Raw genomic sequence first — 23278 nt, forward strand, 5'->3', positions numbered from 1 at the left:
AGCATACAGCGAAGTGTATAATGGGAAGTCTAGACACATTAGTCTAAGACATGGATATGTAAGAGAATTGATTCAAAGAGGAGTCATCTCAATATCCTATGTGAGAACAAGTGAAAATCTGGCGGATCCTTTCACTAAGCCACTAACGAGGGATTTAGTGGCTGCATCATCTCGAGGGATACGACTTAAACTCCCTAAAGAGATTCACGATCGATGGTAACCTATCTTAACACTAGTTATTCAACTAGTGTTAGGGTCAATAGGTAACAACAAGTCAATCAAGTGAATATTAGTTGTACTCAAAACAAGTCCCATCTGAGATATTGAGTACTTGTGTGTTACCAAGTGGAGGGTTAAAACCGAAAGGTTTTTTAATAGAATTCAGTCTTGTAAAGACAAGTATTTTTGGTAACGAAATACTGTAAGAATTCTACCTATATGGACCTAGGGGTCGTGCCGCCTCTCATGAGAATTGGGAGAATTTCTCAAGAACGTCCATGAATGGAAAGTGCACATGGCCATTAACGGTGCAAAGCGAGACATAGAGGTCTCAAGTGAACATCGCAAAGGTGTGTGTGTTTTCACCGATTTGTCATCATGAAAAGATGGTTCAATGCCTAGTGCAACCTAATTTTCGACAAATTTTGTGATAATTACACTATAGTAAAGTTAAAGTTGAAAAACACTTTGCTTTATGCACTAATGCAATGACTCCTATAAGAGAGAGTTCTTATTTAATCAAGTGGGGGATATGTTATATTTCAAAATATAATGATTGATTAAATAAGTGTTACAATAGATAACTATTTAATCTAGTAGGGGAATGTTATATTATTTTATAATATAATGTTTTAGATTAAATAAATGTGACAATGTGTGCCACATATTGTAACATATAATAGAGAGTTACAATATATGGATATATGAGATATATCCAAATAATGTAACATATTTGGTGCTACATATTTGTAACTTCCAAATATTACCCTTTATTGTGTAAATTTGTTGTTACACAATATTGAGATGAATTTCATAAAGCCATATGTGATATGGTTGTTAGAGATATGATTTTAACCCCAATAATGTGTTTTGGGAGTTGCAAAATCATTTGGGAGGGTTTGGAACCGTTTGGAAAAACAGCACATTTTTTGTGCTGAAATTGGTCAGTGGCCGCGGCCACCAACAATCAGTGGTCGCGGCCTGTGGGTCAGAGACCAATGGCCGCAGCCACAGGCCAAAACTGACCAATTTTTCAGTTTTTTCAATCTTTGTTGAACGGCTCAAAAAACTCAAATAACTCCTAAATCTCATTTTTAATTCCATATTAATCCAATTAAACATTGGTAATAGCCATGGGGGTTGGTGGAATTTGAAATTCAAAGGGTGTCTCTAAACTCTATAAATAGGAGCCTATAGCTCACTTGAAAGACACAACATTTCTATCCATTAGAGCACTTGGCTAGAAACACCTTGAGGCTTGATAATTCCATAAAGCTTTTCCAATATCTGAGAGAGATCCCTTAGTGCTTGAGTTAGGGGGAAATAAGCTTTTGGACAAAGGTTTTAAACCTTGTTCAAGTTGGTGATCCCCAACCCTCTTCACTTAGGTTGTGTAAGTGAGAGTTTCTTGTATTTCTGTTCTTCTTTCTATTGTATTGTTTCCTTCTTATTCTCTTGTCCTTTTTACTTGTATTTCTTGTTCAAGAGTTGTAATCTTTTCTTTTCTTTTGTTTCAAACACTTTACTTTATTTGTAACCTTTTGCTTAGAGTTGTATTTTACTATTCTCTTCTTCTTCATCATCTTCTTCATGTCCTTTGTTTATTTGTAATTTTCAGTTATAGAGTTGTAACTACTTTTAATCAATCATTATTTGTAATATATTGCATAGAGTTGTAATATTATTATCAATTTCTATTGAGGCAAAACATTTTTTCCTAACAGATTTTGGCTTGGCTTGAATATGAAGAATCATGATTGAAATTGGTGACACAATAAAAGTAACCCAAATTTAGTGACTTTCCTAGAGGAATATTGTATGAATGGATTGTGCTAATTTTCTTGTACATTGTCTTGGGAATTTTTTTTTTAGTGTGAACCACAAAAATTTGATGAGACAATTACCCTAATTTCCTCCATTGTACAGGAATTAGTGAGACGATAAAAGTAAGCCAAATTCATGTATTATAATTGTCTATTTGGACAAAAAGTATTCCTGATTTTCTCAGGAAAATTTTATGAAAAATCTATACATTTGTACTAATGTTTATGATTAAAAATAGATTGTTGAATGAATATATATATATGACTATAGCCACATACAATCAATTACATAATAGATTTGTTTGTATTGACAGTTGATAATAAATTTGGTACTTTATTTGAAGATAATTCGCCGTGTTGTCTCCCTAAGTGGTTTAATTAAGATATTTTCTAAGTTCAACTATATCTTTGCCCTGCAAGTACTTTCTTGAATATTATTTATTTATGTGTATTCTGTGCGCAAACTGCTGATATATGTTCTGAGGATCAATTTTGTGTTGTGTACTGTTTTGAGAGATAGTTATATTTATTGGATTGAATCTATTGTTGTGTGTTGCTCGAGCTGATGAACTAGACGTAGAGTGACACATTGTGGTTTGAACCAATATAATTCCAAGTGTGACTTTCTTATTTTTCTGCTGGTTTTTACCTGGTGTTTGCTAGCTTATTCATATGTTGCTCGCTGGTAGTGTTCATCCAAGTAGAATGCATAAAACATTTATTAACTTTGTTTAATTTTTCTCATCTTCTTCAATAGACAAGGAATAGTGTTTTTTTCACTTAATTGAAAATTTTCATTCTCCCTAAGGTAACATGCAAACTACCCTTTTTTTTCCAAATTTTCTATGGAACTCTGACTATAATGTACCCATGGCAGGTCAATATAAGAAGTGTTGATGAGGTTATTGTGATTGGTGCTGGTCTTTCTCTGTCTTCATCAGCTTTTGTTCTGCAGGTAATTTTATTTAGAAGTGTAGAAAATGTATTTTGATAAAATAACAGGTTTCTTTTCTTTTCAAGTATTGACATGTTTGACATAATAATGCAAGTAGAAGTTACTAGCATGTCCACTTTATAGGTTTTATCTTTCAATCGATTGTGGCATATTAGGCTATTAATGTATATTTATAGGATTGTACCTGTCCTATATATGCATCCAGTGTGCATGGGATTACATTCTTTTAGTTAAATTTTCTTCTTATTTCTCAGTTTTTGAACAGAAACTAATAAATTATACAACTAATAAATGTATATATACAACAAATCACTCTTTCTACAACACAAGTGTAATGCCCCACTAATCTAGACTTTTTGGACCATTAACGAAACTATACATAAACTTACATTTTTACGAAAATACCATAATTTTATTGAGTAACTTGTAAAATAAGAGTTACTTACAAATAAATACTAAGAAGGATATGGGATCCCATTGTCTTTAAAAAAACAAAACATGATTTAAATGAAAAGAATTACATAGGAAATGCGGAAAATACATATAAAACCATAAAAAGGTAAAATGAGACTACATCCTCGAATCGAATAACGCTCGGATCCTTGACTCCATTCACCATTGATACACATCCTCTAAGCGTCACGAATCTTACCGCCTCTAAAGCTATTTTCCTGCACATAAAACAGAAAGGAATGAGCCTAATGCCCAGCAAGGAAAATCTAACACATAGTCATAAACATAAATTTCATAATAAACGTAAAGACATATCATAACACTTAATACATACACTTATTATAATGGCCATTATTACTTGGGGTCCCATAGACTAAACAAGCTTATGCCCATGAGATTAGTGGGGTCCTACTAGCTAAGTAGGCATATGCCCATAATCTTTTTTGGGGTCTTGTTAGTCAAATAGGGCATAAGCCCAAGCCTACAAACATACACATTCATAACATATTCATAACATATCATATTTCATAACATAACACATAAGATAACATAAGCAATGAACATAAAGATTCTATCCTATTTTCCTTACCAAAGTTACCGGGATATGATGGACTGAGTTGGGACTTTTGGAACACTCCTAAAACCATATGAGAAAGAGTGAGTCTTATGAAGAAGAAGAAATGAAAATGAATAGGAAGACTAAACCATTGAGAAATATGCTTACCGAAACTTATGTGCTTAAGAACTTGGATTCCCTAACCAAAATAAGAATGAGGTTAGGGGACTGAGTAGAAGGCTTTGAGAAAGAAAATAACATGAAACAAATGAAACAGAGTTTCGGGTTTACCTCAAAGACTTGCAAGACCAATCTAACCACAATCAAAATACTAACGAACCTCACTTCCCAAAGTGTTTGATAAGCTTATGATTTTCCCAAACCAGGTGTTTACACTCTCACACTCACTTAACACTAGCAGCTTCTGAACTTAGAGCAAAAGGTGAATAATGGCTGGGTACTAGGTCCTATTTATAGAGTTTGGGAATGAAAGTATCTTGATTTTACTTGAATAAAAATAATGGCTTTTTAGGTGAAAAATATTTGAATAATCGTTCAGCAGAGGCTGAAGACTCGTTCAAAAGATGCTGGACTTATGAAGGAGTTTGAATGGCTGAAAGGAAAAGAATTCAAAGTGTTTGAATTTATGCTGGAGGAGGCGATATATCGCCAACTATAGGCGATATATCGCCTGAACCATTGTTCTCGAGGCGACCGTGCATCGATTCGTGTTTTCCGTATCTACGTGCTGCGATATATCGCCCCCTATAGCTGCGATATATCGGCACACGCTGAATATTTAAACACGAAATTACACATTTTTAGCTAAGTTTGAATGGAGTAAACAGCCTTGACTAAGCCCTCAACGTATTCAAAGCTGCTGACTGACCCTATAACATTCAAACTTTACTCCTTATTAAATTAAATCCTCAAAAATCTTTAATCCTTAATCACCATTCATAACATGTGCTTAAATTCCTATTGGTTGATATCTAAACCTTATAGTATAATAAATATTATCCTTAATATCAGTCATATAATCAAACATTAGGTTATACTTAATATTCTTAAACTATAGGTTAAACTTAGAAAATCTATAAGTACTACTATGAGTGTCCAAATAATTCCCGGTCTGAACCAAAAATCCACAGTTACAAAGATAATACTAACATACTATAATACTACTAAATAATTAGCTAAGTAAAGTTCTTGGACTCTACAACAAGAGTATAACTTTATTGAAAAACTATTATAATAACTAGTAAAGTAAAAAATCAGTATTGAAAAAGAGGGAAATGAAATAAAAAGTATTACAAGAATTACTCTATTTTTCAGTTTACAAGAATTACTTTATATGCTTTTTTTGGGGGCTGATTTTCCCATGACTTTTTTTAGTACTTACACATTATTCTTGGAATATTTTAAATTTCTAATATGAAAGTTTCTAATAATAACAATATTATATATGCAGAATTATGAACCAGGATACCCAGCACCTCCAAATACTTGGAGCTTAGGTATATATGCACTGGACCCTCTCCCTGCAACTGTACAGTCATTGCAACTGTTGTTTTTTAATTTGGCAAATACTAGGAACTTAGGCATATATGCATTGTCAGGGGAGAATATTTTTTGCTGAAAGTAGTAACTTTTCAATATGTTGAATATTTAAGACTACTTGAATACTTAAAGAACATTTTGTTGTTGATGACAGTGTTGAATGTTTTAAACTAATTTGTGGATTGTTAATACAATGTTGAATGTTTTTACTTTTTGTTATTCGAAAATCAAGATCATTTTATGATGTTAGTATATATTAGAAAGCTAATTTTAATTATATAAAAAAAAGTTAAAATATAATAGAATAAATTAGTGTTATATAAATGAATATATAATGAGAATTTAAACTTATCTAAATATTAAAATAATACGAAAATTGTGTTATAATATCTATTACAATAACACTTTTTATGTAAAGAATTTTGTTATGCAAACTTCATTATATAACACAAATAATGTGTTATACTAAAGTGTAATATAACACAAATTTATAAGTATTGAAATGTGTTATATAATCGACTATAAATAATATAATTAAACACTTATGTATTTATTACAATAACGCAAAAAGTGTGTTATCGTTGACAGTATAATAACACATCTATATAACAATGATAAAGTGTTATGTAAAGTACCCTGACCTACGATAACATAGTCAGTCTTAACACATCAAAAAGTGTTATGGTATGTTTTGATAACACATTTTTGGTGTTATTAAAAGCATTTTTTCTTGTAGTGAAACATGAAGTGATTACTTAGATCAAGAGAAATGTGTGGTGGCATTCAGGGCTACATCTAATCAAAAGCATGAAAGTGAGGATGATAAGTTTAGTGAATTGGAAACAGAAAGTCTAGATCAGCAAACTGCATATGAACACATGTATGAGCAATGGGTTAGTTTGGTAAAGAAGTTGAAGTGGGTTGAGGGAAGGAATCAAGAATTGATACTTGTCAACAAGAATCTTGAAGTCAAAGTAAAAAAGCTAATGAGAGAACTTGATGATAAGAATGTTCAGCCGCGAGCCTTACACTTTGAAGTTTTGAAAGTAAAAAAACCTCGGGAGGAGTCTAGAGTGGAAGGTTTCCGAAGGAATATAAGGCTATTGAACAGAAATGGAAAAAAAAAAAGACAAGTATTAATGATACTTCAACTTCCAAAGTTTTTCAATCAAGTAATGATCTGTCAGTAAATTCTCAGTCTCAAGAAATTGAATCCTAGTGTAGATCCAATAATGTAAAAAGTTCCTCTAGACGTCAGACTAGTGGAAGATTTGTGCCTATATGTCATTTATGCAATAAACATGGTCATATTCAGTCAAGGTGTTTCAAGCTACAATCATATCTTCAAAAGTTAGTTGACAAAAAGGTAGGGTTGAATTCTATAGTTAAATCAGAAGAGAAAGTCAAAATGGTTCATTTTGATATTTGTGCAAGGGAAGATCCAGTTTATTGCAGAAAGCATGTGTGGCTCATATATCCTTATATGCTTTTAAGGAGGATCAATGGTATTTTGACAATGGTTGTTCACGTCATATGAATAGAAACCTAAATCTATTGATAAACTACAAAGAAAAAATTAGAGGAGTAGTGACTTTGGTGATGGTAACAAAGGAGCCATACAAGGAAGAGGTGAGCTTGTCTTGAGGAATCTACCCTCTCTTAAAGATGTTTTGTATGTTGAGGGTCTTAAAGAAAATCTGTTTAGTATTCGTGAGTTGTGTGATTCAGGATATTTGGTTAATTTTTCCAATAGATACTGCTATGTAGTCTCATCTGAAGGAAATACAGTTATGTCTAGGAAGAGATCTAATGATAATTACTACAAGCTAGATAGTGATGTTCTTTTTCAGAGTACTATACTTGAAAAATCCGAGTTGGTGCATCATAGAATAGGAAATTTTAACTATAAGGATCTTCAAAAGCTAGTCAAATAGAAGGCAGTAAGGGGAGTTCTAGATTGTAAAGTTAGTCGTGAAAAGGTGTGTGGTCCATGCCAGATAGGTAAACAAGTTAGATCATCTCATCCTTCTGTTAAAAATTTTACAAACCTCTCAAGTATTGAAACTTCTTCATGTGGATTTAATAGGACCCATACAGACTGAGAGTATAAGCAGAAAAATATATGTTATGGTATGTGTTGATGATTATCCTAGATAATCCTGGGTTAATTTTATCAGAGAAAAATCTGATACTTTTGGAGTATTTTCTGCTCTTGTACTTAAGCTACAAAATGAGAATGTTCAAAAGATTGTGAAAGTCTATAAAGTGAGAAGCAATCATTGAAAAGAGTTTGAGAATAGTCTCTTTTCTAAATTCTGTGATCATCTTGGTATTGCGCATGAGTTTTCTGCACCAAAAACACCACAACAAAATGGTGTAGTTGAGAGGAAGAATAGAACACTTCAAGAAATGGCTCGGGTCATGCTAAGTGGTAAAAAGATAGCTACTGATTTCTGGGCTAAGGCTATGAACACAACTTGTTATATTAGCAATTGTGTTCATCTAAGGTCAGGAACAACTCAGACATCCTATGAAATTTGGAAGGGTAAAACTCAATAATCTAGCTCATCTACATGTTTTTTAGCTGTAAATGCTATATATTAAATGATCGTGAGCATCTTGCCAAGTTTTATACTAGGAGCGATGAGGAATATTTTTGGGATATTTTGAACATTATTGCTTATAGAATTTACAACAAGCACACTCATATAGTCATTGAATTTATCAATGTTCGCTTTGATGAATCAGAAGATAGAGAACACTGTGAAGATGATGAACCTCCTGTCTTATCTATTCCACCAATTATTCCATCTGAACATGTTGTTATGCAAGAACAATCTCCTTCACATTCTGTTGAGTCATCTCAAACAAATCAATCTAAGGATTTAAGTGATGAACCTTCTCCCATCCTAGAGTCTGATGATGTCACTGGTTCGACTCAAGCTGACCCAGCACATGCTAGACTATATACAAAGGGTCCACCTTTGTGGATTCCAAAATTTCATCCTCTAACTGTGATTATTGGTAATCCTACTGATCGATAGGTGACTAGGCGAAAAGCAGCTAATGAAATAAGTCATTCTTTTTTATCTATCTCTAATAGAGCTAAAGAATGCCAAGGAGGCATTGTTGGATGAACATTGGATTTGTGCTATGCAGGATGAACTAGAATAGTTCAAGCGGAATGATGTGTCGGAGCGGGTTCTTAGGCCAGTAGAAACAAATATTGTTGGGACCAAGTGGATTTTTAAAAATAAGTCTGATGAGTTTGGTAATGTGACTTGGAATAAGGCACGTCTCGTGGCTCAAGGATATAATTAGGTGAATGGGTTGATTTTGAGGAAACATTTTCCCTTGTGGCACGACTTAAGTCGATACGAATGCTTCTTGCTATTGCTTTCCAACTCAGAATGAAGCTTCATCAAATGGATGTGAAAAGTAATTTTCTCAATGGCATTCTTCAAGAAGAAGTCTTTGTGGTACAACCAACTGGGTTTAAAGATCCTCATTTTTCTGATCATGTGTATAAATTGAAAAAGGCTCTTTATGGACTAAAGCAAGCACCGCGGGCTTGGTATGACAGGTTAACCTTGTTTCTTCTAAGTCACAGTTTTGTCAAAGGAAATGCTGATCAAACTCTGTTTATCAAACATCTTAACACATGTATATTCATCGATCAAATCTATGTAGATGATATTATTTTCGGTTCCACTTGCCTTGGTGAAATAAATAGATTTGTTGAGTTAATGAGCCTGTAACGAGTCTGTAACGAGTCTTAGATCAAATTATGGATCGGTCCCTCAAGGAACAAATTCGATTATGATTTGATGATGGCAAATGGTCTTTGGACCAGTCTCTTTTTGATCATATGGGTTGATAGGTTCCTCAAGAACCAGGATCGAACGTGATCAAGTAATGGCGATTGGTCCTCGGACCAGTCTCTTTTGTTGATTGTATGGGTCAATAGGTTCCTCAAGAACCAAGATTAAACGTGATCAAATAATGGTGACTGGTCCTTGGGCCAGTCTCTTTTGTTGATCGTATAGATTGATAGGTTCCTTAAGAACCAAGATCGAACATGATCAAATAAATTGGCGACAAGGTCCTCGGACCAGTATCTTATTTGGATCATATGGGTAGATAGGCTCTTCAAGAACCAAGATTGAACATGATCCATAGTTTGACGAAAAGGTCCTAGGATCTGTCTCTCTTGTTGATCATGTGGGTCGATAGGTTCCTCAAGAACCAGGATCGAACATGATCAAATAGTTTGGCAACAAGGTCCTCGAACCAGTCTCTTGTTTGGATCGTATGGGTCGATAGGCTCCTCAAGAACCAAGATCGAACATGATCCATAATTTGACGACAAGGTCCTAGGACCTGTCTCTCTTGTTGATCGTGTGGGTCGATAGGTTCCTCAAGAACTAGGATCGAACATGATCAAATAGTTTTGCGACAAGGTCCTAGGACCTGCCTCTTTTTTGGATCGTATGGGTCGATAGGCTCCTCAAGAATCAAGATTGAACATGATCCATTAATTTGGCGACAAGGTCCTAGGTCCTACCTCTCTTTGGGATCGTATGGGTCGATAGGCTCCTCAAGAACCAAGATCGAACATGATCCATTAGTTTTGCAACAAGGTCCTTGGACCTGTCTCTTGTTTGGATCGTATGGGTCGATAGGTCCCTCAAGGACCAGAATCGAACATGATCCGATAACTCGCCGACAAGGTCCTAGGACCTGCCTCTCTTTTGGATCGTATGGGTTGATAAGTCCCTCAAGGACAAAAATCGAACAAGATCCGATGGGGTTGACAAGTCTAAAGGGCAAATCCCTCGTTGAAAGAAATTTATAGAATTAAGTGAAACTTAAGAAATTAAATTCATTCATTCATTGAAGCAGAATGGAGGTTACATAGATAATTAAAAAATAATACATTTGCCTCCTGCTCGGCTATGCTTCTTTCCACCAAGGATTCGATGGGAACAACATTCAGGGTATTTGCAACTTTGGCACTGGAAAGCTTGACTAAGGCATCAGCATTGGCATTCTGCTCCCTCGGGACTTGTATAATTGAGTATTTCTTGAACTGTGTCAACAATTCCTTCACCTTGTTCAGGTACTGCACCATCCTATGTCCCTTGGCTTGATACTCCCCGAGTACCAGGTACACCACTAGTTGGGAATTGATTAATATCTCCACGGACTATGCATGCACATCCCGAGACAAGCGTAATCTTGCTAATAATGCCTCGTACTCAGCCTCATTATTTGAAGTGTTGAATCCAAATCTAAGAGCGCAATGGATTCAGTGATTCTCTGGAGTGATCAGTATGATTCCTATACCTGAGTTGTGTTCATTGGATGCTCCATCAACATATAGCTTCCATACAGGAGTATCTCCCTCCTTTTCGATATCTCCATTCTCCGACTGGTAGGAAGGGTCTTCAAGGTTGGTGCCTTCGACTATGAAGTCTGCCAATGCTTGTCCTTTTATCGCCATCCTCAAATGATAAGTGATATCAAACTGTCCTAGTTCCACTGCCCATTTGAGTAGTCATCCCGAGGCCTCTGGTTTCTGAAGAACTTGTCTCAACGATTGATCGGTCAGGACTCAGATCAAGTGAGCTTGGAAATATGGACGTAGCTTTCAAGAGGCGATTACTAAATAGTAGGCTAGCTTTTCAAGGGGGGGATACCTAGACTCCGCACCTACTAGCTTTTTACTAATATACACTACACCAAACACCCATTACCATAACACATCATTATAATACTATTTAAAAAGAGTTATGGTATATTTATATATATATATGTGTGGGAAAAAAAGGGCAGTAATATATTTTGGTAACCCGCCTGCCTTATACATTTTTACAAATTCCTTCTTCTTTTTCAGAAAAACTCCCCCATTTTCTTCCGTCTCCAAAGTCAATCCATGCTTCAGCTCCGACCACCTAACCACCATCCTCACAACCATTTTTCTCCGAGCTAAGCTCTAAATCTTAGGCGCGATTCTACACCCGTTCCGCTGTATCTCTCTCTCTCTCTCACTTTCTCTCTCTTCTGCAACCCAAAAAGGAGCAGTGTCTCTCTCTCTGTCTCTCTAAAAAGCAGCCACTTTCTCTCTCTAAAGCTTTTCGCTCACTCTTTCTTTCTCTCCAAGCGCCAGAAGCGTGGTTCTAGATTGAGTCAGTTCCTGGTTTTCTGTGATTTTACTCGGAAGGTCCTTCGGTCATGGCCATGAAAACTTGGTTACTAATTAATATAAGAATATATATTAATAATTATTGTATATTTTATATATTTTTTTGTCTGTTATACTTATTAATAATAATAATAATAATAGTATTTAGGGTTAGGTTTTTATTGGTTGTTTTGTGATTTCGAATTTATTTGGGGGTTTTGACTAAGAAATCTTCTTTGCGGCCCTGAATTCTGGATCTCCTTCATATTGTCTTAGAGTTTCTCTATTTTTAGGGCCTAGGATTGGATTAGGTCAGTACCTCACTCTTCTTATGTTTATCAGATTTAATAGATTTTCAGGTCCTGTTTCTAATTCTGTGCAAGAAATGGTTGTTGCTGTTTTCCTTTTCGTTTTTGTTTGTTGTTAGGGTTTTCGGTGGGATTTTACGTCTGTCGGTTGGTTGGTCGGTCCCCATCCATAATAATGTGTGTTTGAAAAACTAAGTGAAAAGATATATGAAGTGGTATATATGTATTGGTTTATTTCAAAGTAGGAGGGTTCCTTTATTTTGACAATTATGGGTTCATTTGACTGGTAAACAATGCATGTGTTGACTACGAAATCGTATTGTTTGTTCTAATTGAATTTATATTATATTTCAACTCCAAATAGGAAAGGATTTGAGACCCATGACTCGTTTTATATTGGAAATCTTTTATCTTGACCAATTGGGTTTATTTTATTGTGTTCAAATCATTGTTTATTGTGGTGATTACGGGAATTTGAGAACCTACTGCTGGTCTGCTGGTCATTTAAATTGATGGGTTCATTTTTTTTATTGCAATTTTTCAGAGGAACTGCTTTTGGGGTGAGAGAATGTGGAGCAAGAGGTGAGGTTTTATGATTAGAAGTTTAATTGTGGTGTCAATTTTTTAGCATGGGGGCTGCTTGTTGTGTGGCTGTTAAGGAGAAGACTATAACAAATGGGTCGACTAGTGAAATTTTGAATCGGGACATTCGATGTTCCCCAACATGGAGCTTTCGATGGGATCATAGAGGACGGGTTGCTGGAGAAGAGACTTAAATGAGTTGGTTTTCTGATGGGGTCAGCAGGAATGATGGATCTGAATCTAAATTTGAATCAGCATATGTTTCAGAGGAAGGAAGTCCATTACAACATTCTCGAAGGCGTACATCCCAGAAGTCCTCATTTTCAGAGGGAGCTGCTGGGCATTCAAGAACTCCTGCCTCAGGTAATTTCCTAGAATTGCAACTACTGGCGAGGGAACTTTGCTTAGTTACATAGATGCCAACAAAAAGAATATGTGTAATTCCATATTTGAAGTTATATGAATGACCAAAAACAACACGTTTACACATGATTGTGTTCAACTAATAAAGCTTTCCATCATGTTGCTTAATATTTACATTGTTTTTTAATCGTGGGCAAATAGTCTCATATTTGTCATGATTCCATTTCTAATGTTAATTTTGACATAGTAACAATAAATAAACTGTTGTTTCTTAATATGTTTAATCGTTCGTTTCTTCTAGTGATATTGGATAAATTGCCAGCTTCCTTCCTTTTTATTTTTTTACTTGTCAATTAAATCAATTTTCCTTTGCACGTTTGGCTAACTTTAGATGATAATTAGGCAACACAATTTCTTTCTGGTTTTGATGCTTGTTACTAATTTTTCTTTTTCTTAAACTTTTAAATAATTTTATTTGGTAATTGAACAACTTAATTGCGTTGTGCTTTTGAAGTTTTCAAATTTGTAAATGTTGATCTCTATTATGTTGTAATATTGTGATTTTATCAAAAAATTTCAATGTATATCTATGGCAGATAAACCTATTAGAAGGAATGCTTCAATGGATGCAAGTCTAGAACAGGTACATTTATTACCAGTTGAGGGAATTTTTTTTCTTTGGGACTTTGTAGTGAAGGTTATCCTTTGCTTGTATGTTTTCATTTTATGTCTTTTTTTGTTCATTTGTTGGGTCCCGTCCTGCAGCCAAAGGAGTTAACTGAATCTCCTACAGTCTCGTATCCATCTCCTGCAAAGTTATCAGTTTCATTACCATCTACTTCATCCTTTGCTGCATCCCCTTTGTCATCCCAAGGACAAGTTCTTCCAGCCAACTCAACCCCTTCGAGGTGGCCTCGGCATTCTCCTGGACATCAGTTGTCAAGGCAAGAATCTGACACACAAATGCCAGGATTCAAATCACCAAATAGCTATTCTGTTTCTGAAGAAAGGGCAGCTCTTCCCTCTTGGAGAAATGAATCAACTAGGGGCTCCCGAGGAGGGTCTTCAGATGGTTGGTCCATGAATGCATTTTCTGAGCTCATGGGGTATATTTGGATTTTTTGTCTTGAATGATGCTTGAGTGAATAGTTTACCATTCCTTACCAAAAATTTTAGATTTTAGTATTCTGATTGTGAAATATGTAGATATAGTTTTGGAGGTATATAGTCAAGATCCCTTCAAGATATTTTAGCTATATACAATCACAGATTAGTATTCTGATTGTGAAATATGCTCACTAACTTGTTACTTTTCTGTTTTTGGTGCAGAGGGGCAGTGGTTGTATCTGTCAAAAATCTTGTTGGATTTGTGCTGATCAATGCGGATGGTAGCTGGTCGTGTGAGACCAAAAACAAAACAGAACATGTTCCTAGCCCAGTAAGTAGCTTTAAAAATAGATGCTTTGTCAAATGGAGCTTTTTAATTTCAGTACTTTTATATGTCAAATGCCTTTGCTTATTGTTGTCTTTGGTTTAGTTTAGTTTGCTGTTCACTTTACTTGGTTGTTTATGTGATACTCATGCTAGTTGCTTCTATCTTTTTTATTACTGGATTTTAATGGTTTCTCTTAGGATGGGGATTTTACTGGGTGGTGGATAACTTATAGCTATCTAGAAGTTGGAAGATTGAACTTCTGAAGTTGCAAAATAATGATACAGTATTTTTGTTTCTTGATCATTCTCACCAAGTACTAAGAGGTTGTTTTTGCTTTTTTTTTTCTTGATGCATTTACCAGTTGGGTAAGCGGGGTCTTGGATCCAGAAGGCAGTGCATCTGGAGATGTTGTTACATCAGTTAAAAGGTAGGCTCTTATTTGTTATTTTTGTTTACCTATTTATGTAGTTTTTGCTTTAATAGTTGGTGTAATTTGTTTTTGTCTTTTCTGTATATATACTCTTTTGTATCATTACTTCTTTAATGAGAATTGATTCTATTAATTCAGTCACTAAGTTTGATTCTATCTACTTTTCTGAATTCCATTGAGCAAGGAAGTTGTCTCGTTTTGCTTACCTTTATGTACATGTTTCTCTTGAAACTTTACACAAAAGTATTGTTTTCAAATTGTTTTTTTTCAGCTGGTCTGTGTTTTTTTCATAATAAAAGAAAGGGAAGACATAAAGCATAGTAAGAAGAATAGCATTAGAAAAGGTGATAATTCCTCTTTGATTTTTTATTTGTAAGCTGTAAAGTTGATTTTACTGTATTTTCCTTTTTAATGTTAGTGGGTTTTACAAATGGTAGTATCCTTTTCCCTGTGATGGAAAAACTCAATGTTGGAAACAATGCCTTGGCCTGATGATTACTTTCCTTTTTTTTTCCACGGTTCGTTAGTTTGTTTCTAGATTACTTTGTGCCTGATGATGAAAACTTTTATTTTTGTATTGATATGTGCATTGATTTCATTTTGAGCCTCCATCTTTTCTGCTCTCACCATCTTTGGTACTCACCATGATCCATTATTTTATTTTATTTATTTATTTATTACTATTTTCTCATGTTGGCTGTGGTGATGATGATCTGTGTTTGATGTTGGTGGTGGTGAATGCCAAAGGTGATGGTTGAAGTGGTGGTGTTTAAACCTTGAAGATGTGATTGGTTCTTAATGAATTTTCAATGTTGATGAAATTTCTAGCATTAATCTCTGAAGGCATTTATATATTAAAATGGTCTCTTTTTACAGCTACAAAATATATATTTTATTGCCTTATGTAATAATATGAAGATATTGTCTTTTTTTTTTTTTTTGTTAGTTTTCACTTTCTTTGCATGCTTATTTGCCCTGTGATGGAAAATCTAATTTTCAGAAGCAGTTTCATGGTTTTACATTATAAGCCTTGCCTCTCTCTCTCTCTCTCTATATATATATATATACATACATACATACATACATATTGCTCTCTCTCTCTCTCTCTCTCTACTTTTTCACCAAAAAAAGTCTATTATACAGAATCTATTGTGAGTGCTCTTAAGGCTTATAATGAAAATTCTCATGTACACTGTTAAAGACCATATTAGCTTATGAGATCTGAGGGCTTTTGAATATCTAAGTTTGTTATTCTCTGTTTTATAATGCTTTATTTGCTTTATCACCTGTTAATAGATTAGAGGAAGAATTATTTAAAGATTACCTTTATCATTAATCTGTTTTATAATGCATGTTTTTTAACACTACTTGACAATGCCTTTGATGCTTTTGTATCAAGTAACTTGAACCTGTTTGCAGTGCATTCTTGTTTACATTGGATTTGATTTTGTCGATGTCTATTTTGGCCCATCTTTGCTTCTTAGATTATGAACTTTTTTTTTTTGGCCTGATGATGATATTTGTCCTCTGTTTTTGCTAGTCTACTTAGTTTTGTTTCCTCAACTGAAATATATGAGTACTGCCCTGTTTTTGTTTCTCAGGCAAGTAAAAAAGCCTTGGATCCAGTTGCTCCAGTTTATAAGTACTGCCTTGTATCAGTATCTAACATATTAACTTCAACGTGCCAAAATGAGGTTAGCTGTCTCCATTTTCAGCGTTCAAGTCTAGCGCTAATCCATATTGCATTTTTTTTTCTACTTTTGGGTATAAACTTATATATTAAGCTCTTCGAGGGCTCATTTTAACTAAAATCTTAACTGAAACTTGTTCACTTTCTATCAGTTTTTCATAAATTTTAGGTAGCATAATATCTTTGTTTTTTTTTAATTCCATTTGCAGCTTAAAAGTCATCCTGCTTTCTCTGAATTGTTAGCCCAATATTCACAAAGCGGTTATAGGTATTAAATTCATTTTTTTTGTAAATCAAATCATATTGATTCATGATACCATTATTGAACTTCTGAAAAAGCTTTGGAGCTTATTTGTTTAATGGTCATTAACTACATGAGGTGTTCCTCTTATTTAGTATTTTAATTTATATTAGACTGAGCATAAACTTCTTAGTTGCATGAGTGATCTTTTTGAAAGTTTTTTTAAGTTATGATAGGTTTCTTACATTTTGTGGTGTATCTCTCTGTTTAGAGATAGAGTTCATCTCTTAAATTAACAAAATTTTCCTTTAGATTAGATTGTATTAGTGTTGATAATCCAAAAGTCTGTTAGTAAAAGCTTTGTCTTAATTTGTTATTGCTTTGTTTGTCTTTATTTTGTTATTTTATTTTATCTTGTCTATAATTCTCTGGTTGTGTAGTTCCCTCAAGCCTTGTTCACTTATATGACCCATCCTTTGGTGCCATAGTTGCATCTCATTTTCTTGAACTTTAATAGCATCAGCTTCAGCAATAGATACAGTTTACCCATCTAACACATACAATCCATTTACTTTATTCCATTTCATAACTAGCAGTGAGCCTTTAGTAATCTTTATGATGCCAGGTTGTACTGTTATGGTTCATCTCCATGGCTGCCAGATTATTGTTTAGCCGTATCCATACATAGATATATACACACATAATTTTAAACCTTATGTTATAAGCTACTGCATTCATACATATATATTTGGATATAATTGTAGATTTTCTATCTGTTATAAGCTACTGAATTCATACTTATATAGGTATGTCTCTGTGGTTTGCTTTAGAGGACTTGTAAAATGTTTTTTGATTTCTTATGGAGGACATGTCGATTTTTTTTTAAAGTGCTTTCTTTCTGTATAAATTGGCTGCGTTTTATTTTCCTGTTACTAGCACAAGTTCTCTGTTTTGTATGCTTGATTCTATGAGCACATTCTAGAATTTCCTATATGTATTGAATCTGATTCAAAGTATTGTATTGTAATGTTTATTGGTTTGAAACTTTCTTTGTTTATTTGTTCCATTTCTTAAACACAAACCTTTTCTCAAGCAGAATTTGATAGCTTTCATCAAGTTTGGTGAGGACTGCATACTTTTCTGGGGTGTAAATGATCACAGTGAAAATGGTGTTGAAAAAAAACTTCTGGGTTATTTTTGTTCTACTCCTTTTAGGATTTGCAGCTAATTTGCACACTGCAAAACGCGCTCCTCGGCCTAGGCCTCGCCGGATTCTCTTGGATACAGATGTTGATACGGATGATTTCTTTGCTCTGCTCTACCTCTTAAAGCTTAACAGGTCAGAGTTTGAGTTAGAGGTAATTTAAGTCTTCTTTTGGTAACAATAATCTTTTCAGTCTTCACGATTTGTCTATTACAAAGGTGAATATAGTATATCCAACTCAATTTTAGCCACTTAAAGGTTGGACAGCAGCACAAATATGAAAAAGTACATCTTTTTTCCCTTTCTATATTGATTCAATGAGTAAATTACGAGTAGATTATTTCATATTGACAGTTACGTATTTTAATCCTTGATAACAAGTCATTGAGTTTTCTTTCTTTTCTTTTTTTTTCTTTTTCTTTTTCTTTTCTTCTGGTATTGATGATGATAAGTAGTAAAATAAAAAACCCTGCTTTTTTCTGGACCTTAATCTCTCAAATATTTGGTCCTACTAATATTTATGTATATATGGTCAAAGGATAAAAGAACTCTTGGCCTTAGGACCATAATGTCGAATCAAATAATTCAATGCTGGCAGTTAACTTGGTCCTAGTGTTTTACCAATTACTATAATAACATCTTTTACTTTTAAAAGCTTCTTGCTTTGCTTTTTCTGACTTTAGCTCCCAAAGTCTCCAATTTTTTGAGCTCTCTTAATTCTCATTAAAAAATCTCTCTCCTCAAAAGCTAATTTATTTTCGAACCATATATAGTACATAACCAACTTACAACATAGTGACACATAAGAATTTTCTTTTTCTTTTTTATTAGGGTGTGACTATCAACACAAATGCCTGGACTGATGCTAGACATTCTGTGAATCAAATCTATGACATCCTTTACATGATGGGGCGTGATGATATCGCTGTTAGAGTTGGCGGCGAAGGTGGAATACTAAAAGATGGTACCATTCTTCCTAATGTTGGTGGATATCTTCCCATAATAGAACAGGCATGAGCTCATTGATTGCCTTCTACATGTTTGATTTTTTTTTTCCTCATAAAAAAACTTAGTACATTGCCATAACATGTATATCATACAATCTCAGTTAAAATAATTTGTGTTTAGTTTATGTATGTCAGGGTGTTACAACCACTGGGGGATGTAGATATAGACAAGCTATCCCAGTAGGTATTAGTAGGTATTGGAGGTCGTTTGGATGTTGATACAAATTTTGGCATTAGAAAAGCTTTTCTTTCTCAGGTATATATAAACTTTTATTTCCACTGATCTGTTATGCTTATTCTATGTATGATAAAAGAGATGTTTGCTTGAGTTGCTTATTTAAACTTTATATGCTTACAGGTGGAAACTAGCTTAAGTCTTATGGTCTTAATAATAAAAGGACTTTTTTTTTACAATGTGCAGGTATATTGAGATGATTTCTTTGGAGCAATTCTTGACAACATTTGTAGTTGAGGCCTTTAGAATGGAAGAATGCATTTCACTAATTTTTGTATACATTTCTTGTTTTGTATTTAGTGATAAAGGAATCTGAATTAGGCATAAATTATGTTGTAATATGATTTCTTAAGCCTAGACTAGTAGACTAAATATTGTAATTACATTTGAGTAATTAATAAAAATTTATTTATGTTACCTTATTTGGCTTCAACTTTCATATTTGTTTTCCTAGTTTTGTGTAAGTAAAAAAAGATTATGTTTCTCTAAGCTAATATAACACATGTGTTATACTAAAGTGTAGTATAACACAAAAAATGTGTTATACTAAAGTGTAGTATAACACAAAAAATGTGTTATCCTAAAGTATAGCATAACACAAAAAATATGTTATACTAAAGTGTAGTATAACACAAAAAAAATGTTATACTAAAGTGTAGTATAACACAAAAAAAGTGTTATATAATCGACTATAAATAACATAATTAAACACTTATCTATATATTAAAATAACACAGAAATTGTGTTATCGTTGACAGTACAATAACACATCTGTATAACACTGATAAAGTGTTATGTAAAGTACCCTGACCTACGATAACATAGTCGGTCTTAACACATCAAAAAGTGTTATCGTAGGTTTTGATAACACATTTTCAGTGTTATTAAAAGCACTTTTTCTTGTAGTGATAGTACACAGGGTGTTGTACCTTGTTCTCTTTTTTTACCAAAGCAGCACTGATTGTATGCTTGGTGATTGCCAAATAGATGAATAGTACTTCACCATATATTGGATTCACTAGGATGGTAGGTTGAGCGAGATGCTCCTTCAAGTCTTGGAAAGCTTTCTCGCACTCCTCATTCCATTGGATCTTCTTGCTGTCCCACAGTAGGTTAAAGAAGGGGACACACTTGTCCATTGACTTCGATATGAACCTACTTAGTGTAGCTACTCCCCCTGTTAAGCTTTGCACTTCTTTGATTGTTGTAGGTGACATCATGTCAATCAATGCTTTGATCTTCTCGTGGTTAGCCTCGATTCCATGTGAATTGACTATGTATCCGAGAAACTTACCATAACCAACTCCAAACGAGCACTTGAGAGGGTTTAACTTCATGCTATACTTTCTAAGTATTGCAAAGCATTCTTCCAAGTCTTGAACATTCCCTCCAGCTTCTTTGGACTTGACCAACATGTCATCGACGTATACCTCCATATTTTTGCTGACAAGTCTCAGAACATGTCATTCACTAAATGTTGGTAGGTGGCTCCTGCGTTCTTCAAGCTGAATGGCATCACCTTATAACAGTACAATCCCTTGTCTATCTAGAAGCCGGTATGTTCCTCATCGAGAGGGTGCATACTTATTGTATTATACCCAGAATACGCATCCATGAATGAAAGTATTTCATGTCCTGCTGTTGCATCAACTAGTTGGTCTATTCTGGGTAATGGGAAGCAGTATTTGGCGTAGGCCTTGTTCAGACTTGTGAAGTCCATGCATGCTCTCCACTTCCCGATTGGATTTGGGAACTTCAAAAATAGATGCTAGATAGATACTGTTGCGTGTAACGCCATCAGGAGCGGTCTCCCGAGCACTACATTGTAAGCTGATGAGCAATGTACCACTAGGAACTCTGTCATCACAGTCTCGTGCATGGGGGCATCCCCCACCATGACTGGTAGTCTGATTGTTCTTGTTGGTGCTAGGCATTCTCCCGTGAACCCATATATCACTTGGGAACACCGTGTCAGGTCCTTGACCGTGAGCTTCATCTTCTCGGTGGATGTTTTGTAGATGATATCTACTGAGCTTCCCGTATCCACCAAGCATCTCTTCACTCGGGCATTGGCGATTTGAATGGTATTGACCAGAGGGTCATTGTGGGGGTACCTCCACAAAAGTAAGAATTTCACTTTCATACTTTGGATTCTTTGGAGACCGCTCCTCGACTACTTTACATTGGGAAGACTCCCCTACCTCATGTCTTAGGGTCCTTGCATATCACTCATGAGTGTTGTTACTATTGCCTGCTATGTGGGGTCCCCCACATATGGTATCCAATGTGAAGTCTACGGCCGTTGGCTCCGGTGGTGGACTCCTCTGCCTTCAGAACTCTGGATTCCTGCTCGGGGTTTCGGTCTTGACTCGTTACCTTGAGAGTTTTCCTGATTGGAGGAGAAAATTTATCTCATCCTTCATTTGTTTGCACTCGTTTGTGTCGTGCCCATAATCATTATGGAAATGACAAAACTTGTTCTTGTCCCTCTTTCCTTCTGAGTGCAAGGGTGGTGGCTTTCGATATGGTACCTCCTGGTATGTTTCCATGTAAATCTCAGCCCTTGATGTAATCAGGACGGTATAATTGGTGAACCTAGGCTGGTAGGGATGATGCTTAGGCTGTTTGTCGATCGGTCCTGACTTAGCTTTCTTTTCTCCATCTACTCGGCCCCCGAGGTATTCCTCTTCTTACCATTGCCTCCATTTCTGCCCTCAGGGTTTGTGCCATTCTTATTTGCTTTGATAGTGGTCGGATGGTTTATGCATTTTTCTTCCTTCATGATAACGTCATCTAGCTTCATGTATTTGTCTGCTCAGTTCAGGAACTCCTGCAATGTATTGATGGGGTTCCTGTGTATGCTATCCCACAAGGGACTATGATAAAGTATTCCTGACGAGATGGCAATGAACTTCCCTTCATCTCCTACTGTGGACGCTCAATTTGCCTCTCTCATGAATCTCTGGATGTAATCCTTCAGGGATTCATCCTTCTCTTGCTTGATGTCAGCTAGCTGATTGGCATATACTAGTTGAATCTGTCCAACACTGAACACCTTGCCAAATTCATTCCTGAACTGCTCCCAAGAAGTGATGGATCCAGGATTGAATTTCACATACCATTCCCGAGCTGAGTCAGAGAGAGTGTTAGGGAATACTCTACACCTATAATCATGTTCCACACTGAGTAACTCCATCCAATCCTCGAACTTTCCAATGTGTCGTGCTAGGTCCTCATTCCTAGTGTATGTTGGGAGTTTTGGGGTCTTGTATTTTGGCAGTGGTTGAGCAGCTTGGATATTAGCACTGAAGGGACTCCCACTTCTATGAGTCAGCTTGATATCGGAAGGTTTCTTTTTAAGACATTGGACAACCATGACGAGTGCATCTATTTGAGCCTACACTACTGGTGGGATCACTGCTCCAGGTAAGGTAGACGTCCCTGGTACCCCCTCCTGAGCGGTGGTCCTCCTGTTGATGACCTCCCTCAAATCCTGAGGTTGTGCATCTTTCCCGAGTCTATCACACAAGGTATTAGTGTTGTTCACCAGTTCCTTTCCCTTGTGAGACTGAGGGTGTAGGGGTGGCAGGTTCACCTTGCCCTTGTCGGTGCAACCTTGCCCCCGAGTCTCTCCTCCTACATGACTTTGAGACTTTGAGCGACAATTTCCATTCCTGTCACGCCTCTCAGATGTTTGACCCTTATCTCCTTCGTTGTTTTGTCTGTCCCCCTGGGAGGGGGCCTTCGAGTTGGTAAAACTCTTACTCCGAGATGAAGTGTTATTCTTCTTAGTCATGGAGGAGGCAGTCTTGAACTGTGCCTCTTCATCCTGTCTCTGGGAAAATGGCTCTGAGAGTGTCCTTGGGGTTCGAATCCTCCCCTGGGACTCCCTGTTACTACTGTCTCACATTCCTGCTGCTTTGGCCTGAGCCTCCTTCACTGCCTGAGCAGCGGCTTCAGCGTTAGCTCGGGCTAACTGGGTAGCCGCCTCAAGGGCCATAGCAGCCTCCTGGTGCCTCCGGTCAACTTCCTG

The 23278-nt window shown here is 35.5% G+C and overlaps 2 protein-coding genes and 1 long non-coding RNA gene across 3 annotated transcripts; all 3 read left to right on the forward strand.

Annotated features, from left to right (window-relative positions):
• The first annotated feature begins 11613 nt into the window (after positions 1 to 11613).
• On the forward strand, positions 11614 to 17762 carry LOC133824385 (uncharacterized). Its single transcript, XM_062257265.1, has 11 exons — positions 11614 to 11817; positions 12603 to 13003; positions 13600 to 13646; positions 13769 to 14109; positions 14333 to 14441; positions 14636 to 14655; positions 14800 to 14865; positions 16409 to 16562; positions 16768 to 16826; positions 17606 to 17618; positions 17736 to 17762. Exons 2-11 carry the CDS (start codon positions 12835 to 12837, stop codon positions 17760 to 17762), a joined length of 1005 nt encoding a protein of 334 aa, XP_062113249.1. The 5' UTR covers positions 11614 to 11817; positions 12603 to 12834.
• LOC133821193 (nucleoside hydrolase 5-like) lies at positions 14649 to 19066 on the forward strand. The gene is made up of 3 exons (XM_062253647.1): positions 14649 to 14865; positions 17896 to 18157; positions 18835 to 19066. Exons 2-3 carry the CDS (start codon positions 17951 to 17953, stop codon positions 19018 to 19020), a joined length of 393 nt encoding a protein of 130 aa, XP_062109631.1. The 5' UTR covers positions 14649 to 14865; positions 17896 to 17950; the 3' UTR covers positions 19021 to 19066.
• A 133-nt stretch (positions 19067 to 19199) lies between these two features.
• LOC133821194 (uncharacterized) lies at positions 19200 to 19667 on the forward strand. The gene is made up of 2 exons (XR_009887367.1): positions 19200 to 19266; positions 19432 to 19667. It is a non-coding gene; the product is annotated as an uncharacterized LOC133821194 (long non-coding RNA).
• Positions 19668 to 23278: the final 3611 nt, after the last annotated feature.

The sequence above is a fragment of the Humulus lupulus genome, chromosome 3 (assembly GCF_963169125.1).
Source record: "Humulus lupulus chromosome 3, drHumLupu1.1, whole genome shotgun sequence".
NCBI classification, from domain to species: domain Eukaryota; kingdom Viridiplantae; phylum Streptophyta; class Magnoliopsida; order Rosales; family Cannabaceae; genus Humulus; species Humulus lupulus.

Excerpts from the sequence above, each read along its gene's own strand:
- LOC133821193 (XM_062253647.1), top strand. The coding sequence starts at position 17,951 with ATGATCACAGTGAAAATGGTGTTGAAAAAAAACTTCTGGGTTATTTTT. Across the intron at positions 18,158-18,834 it reads GGTCAGAGTTTGAGTTAGAG|GGTGTGACTATCAACACAAA; the intron begins GTAATTTAAGTC and ends CTTTTTTATTAG.
- LOC133824385 (XM_062257265.1), top strand. The coding sequence starts at position 12,835 with ATGAGTTGGTTTTCTGATGGGGTCAGCAGGAATGATGGATCTGAATCT. Across the intron at positions 14,442-14,635 it reads CAGAACATGTTCCTAGCCCA|GATGGGGATTTTACTGGGTG; the intron begins GTAAGTAGCTTT and ends GGTTTCTCTTAG. Across the intron at positions 14,656-14,799 it reads GATGGGGATTTTACTGGGTG|TTGGGTAAGCGGGGTCTTGG; the intron begins GTGGATAACTTA and ends TGCATTTACCAG.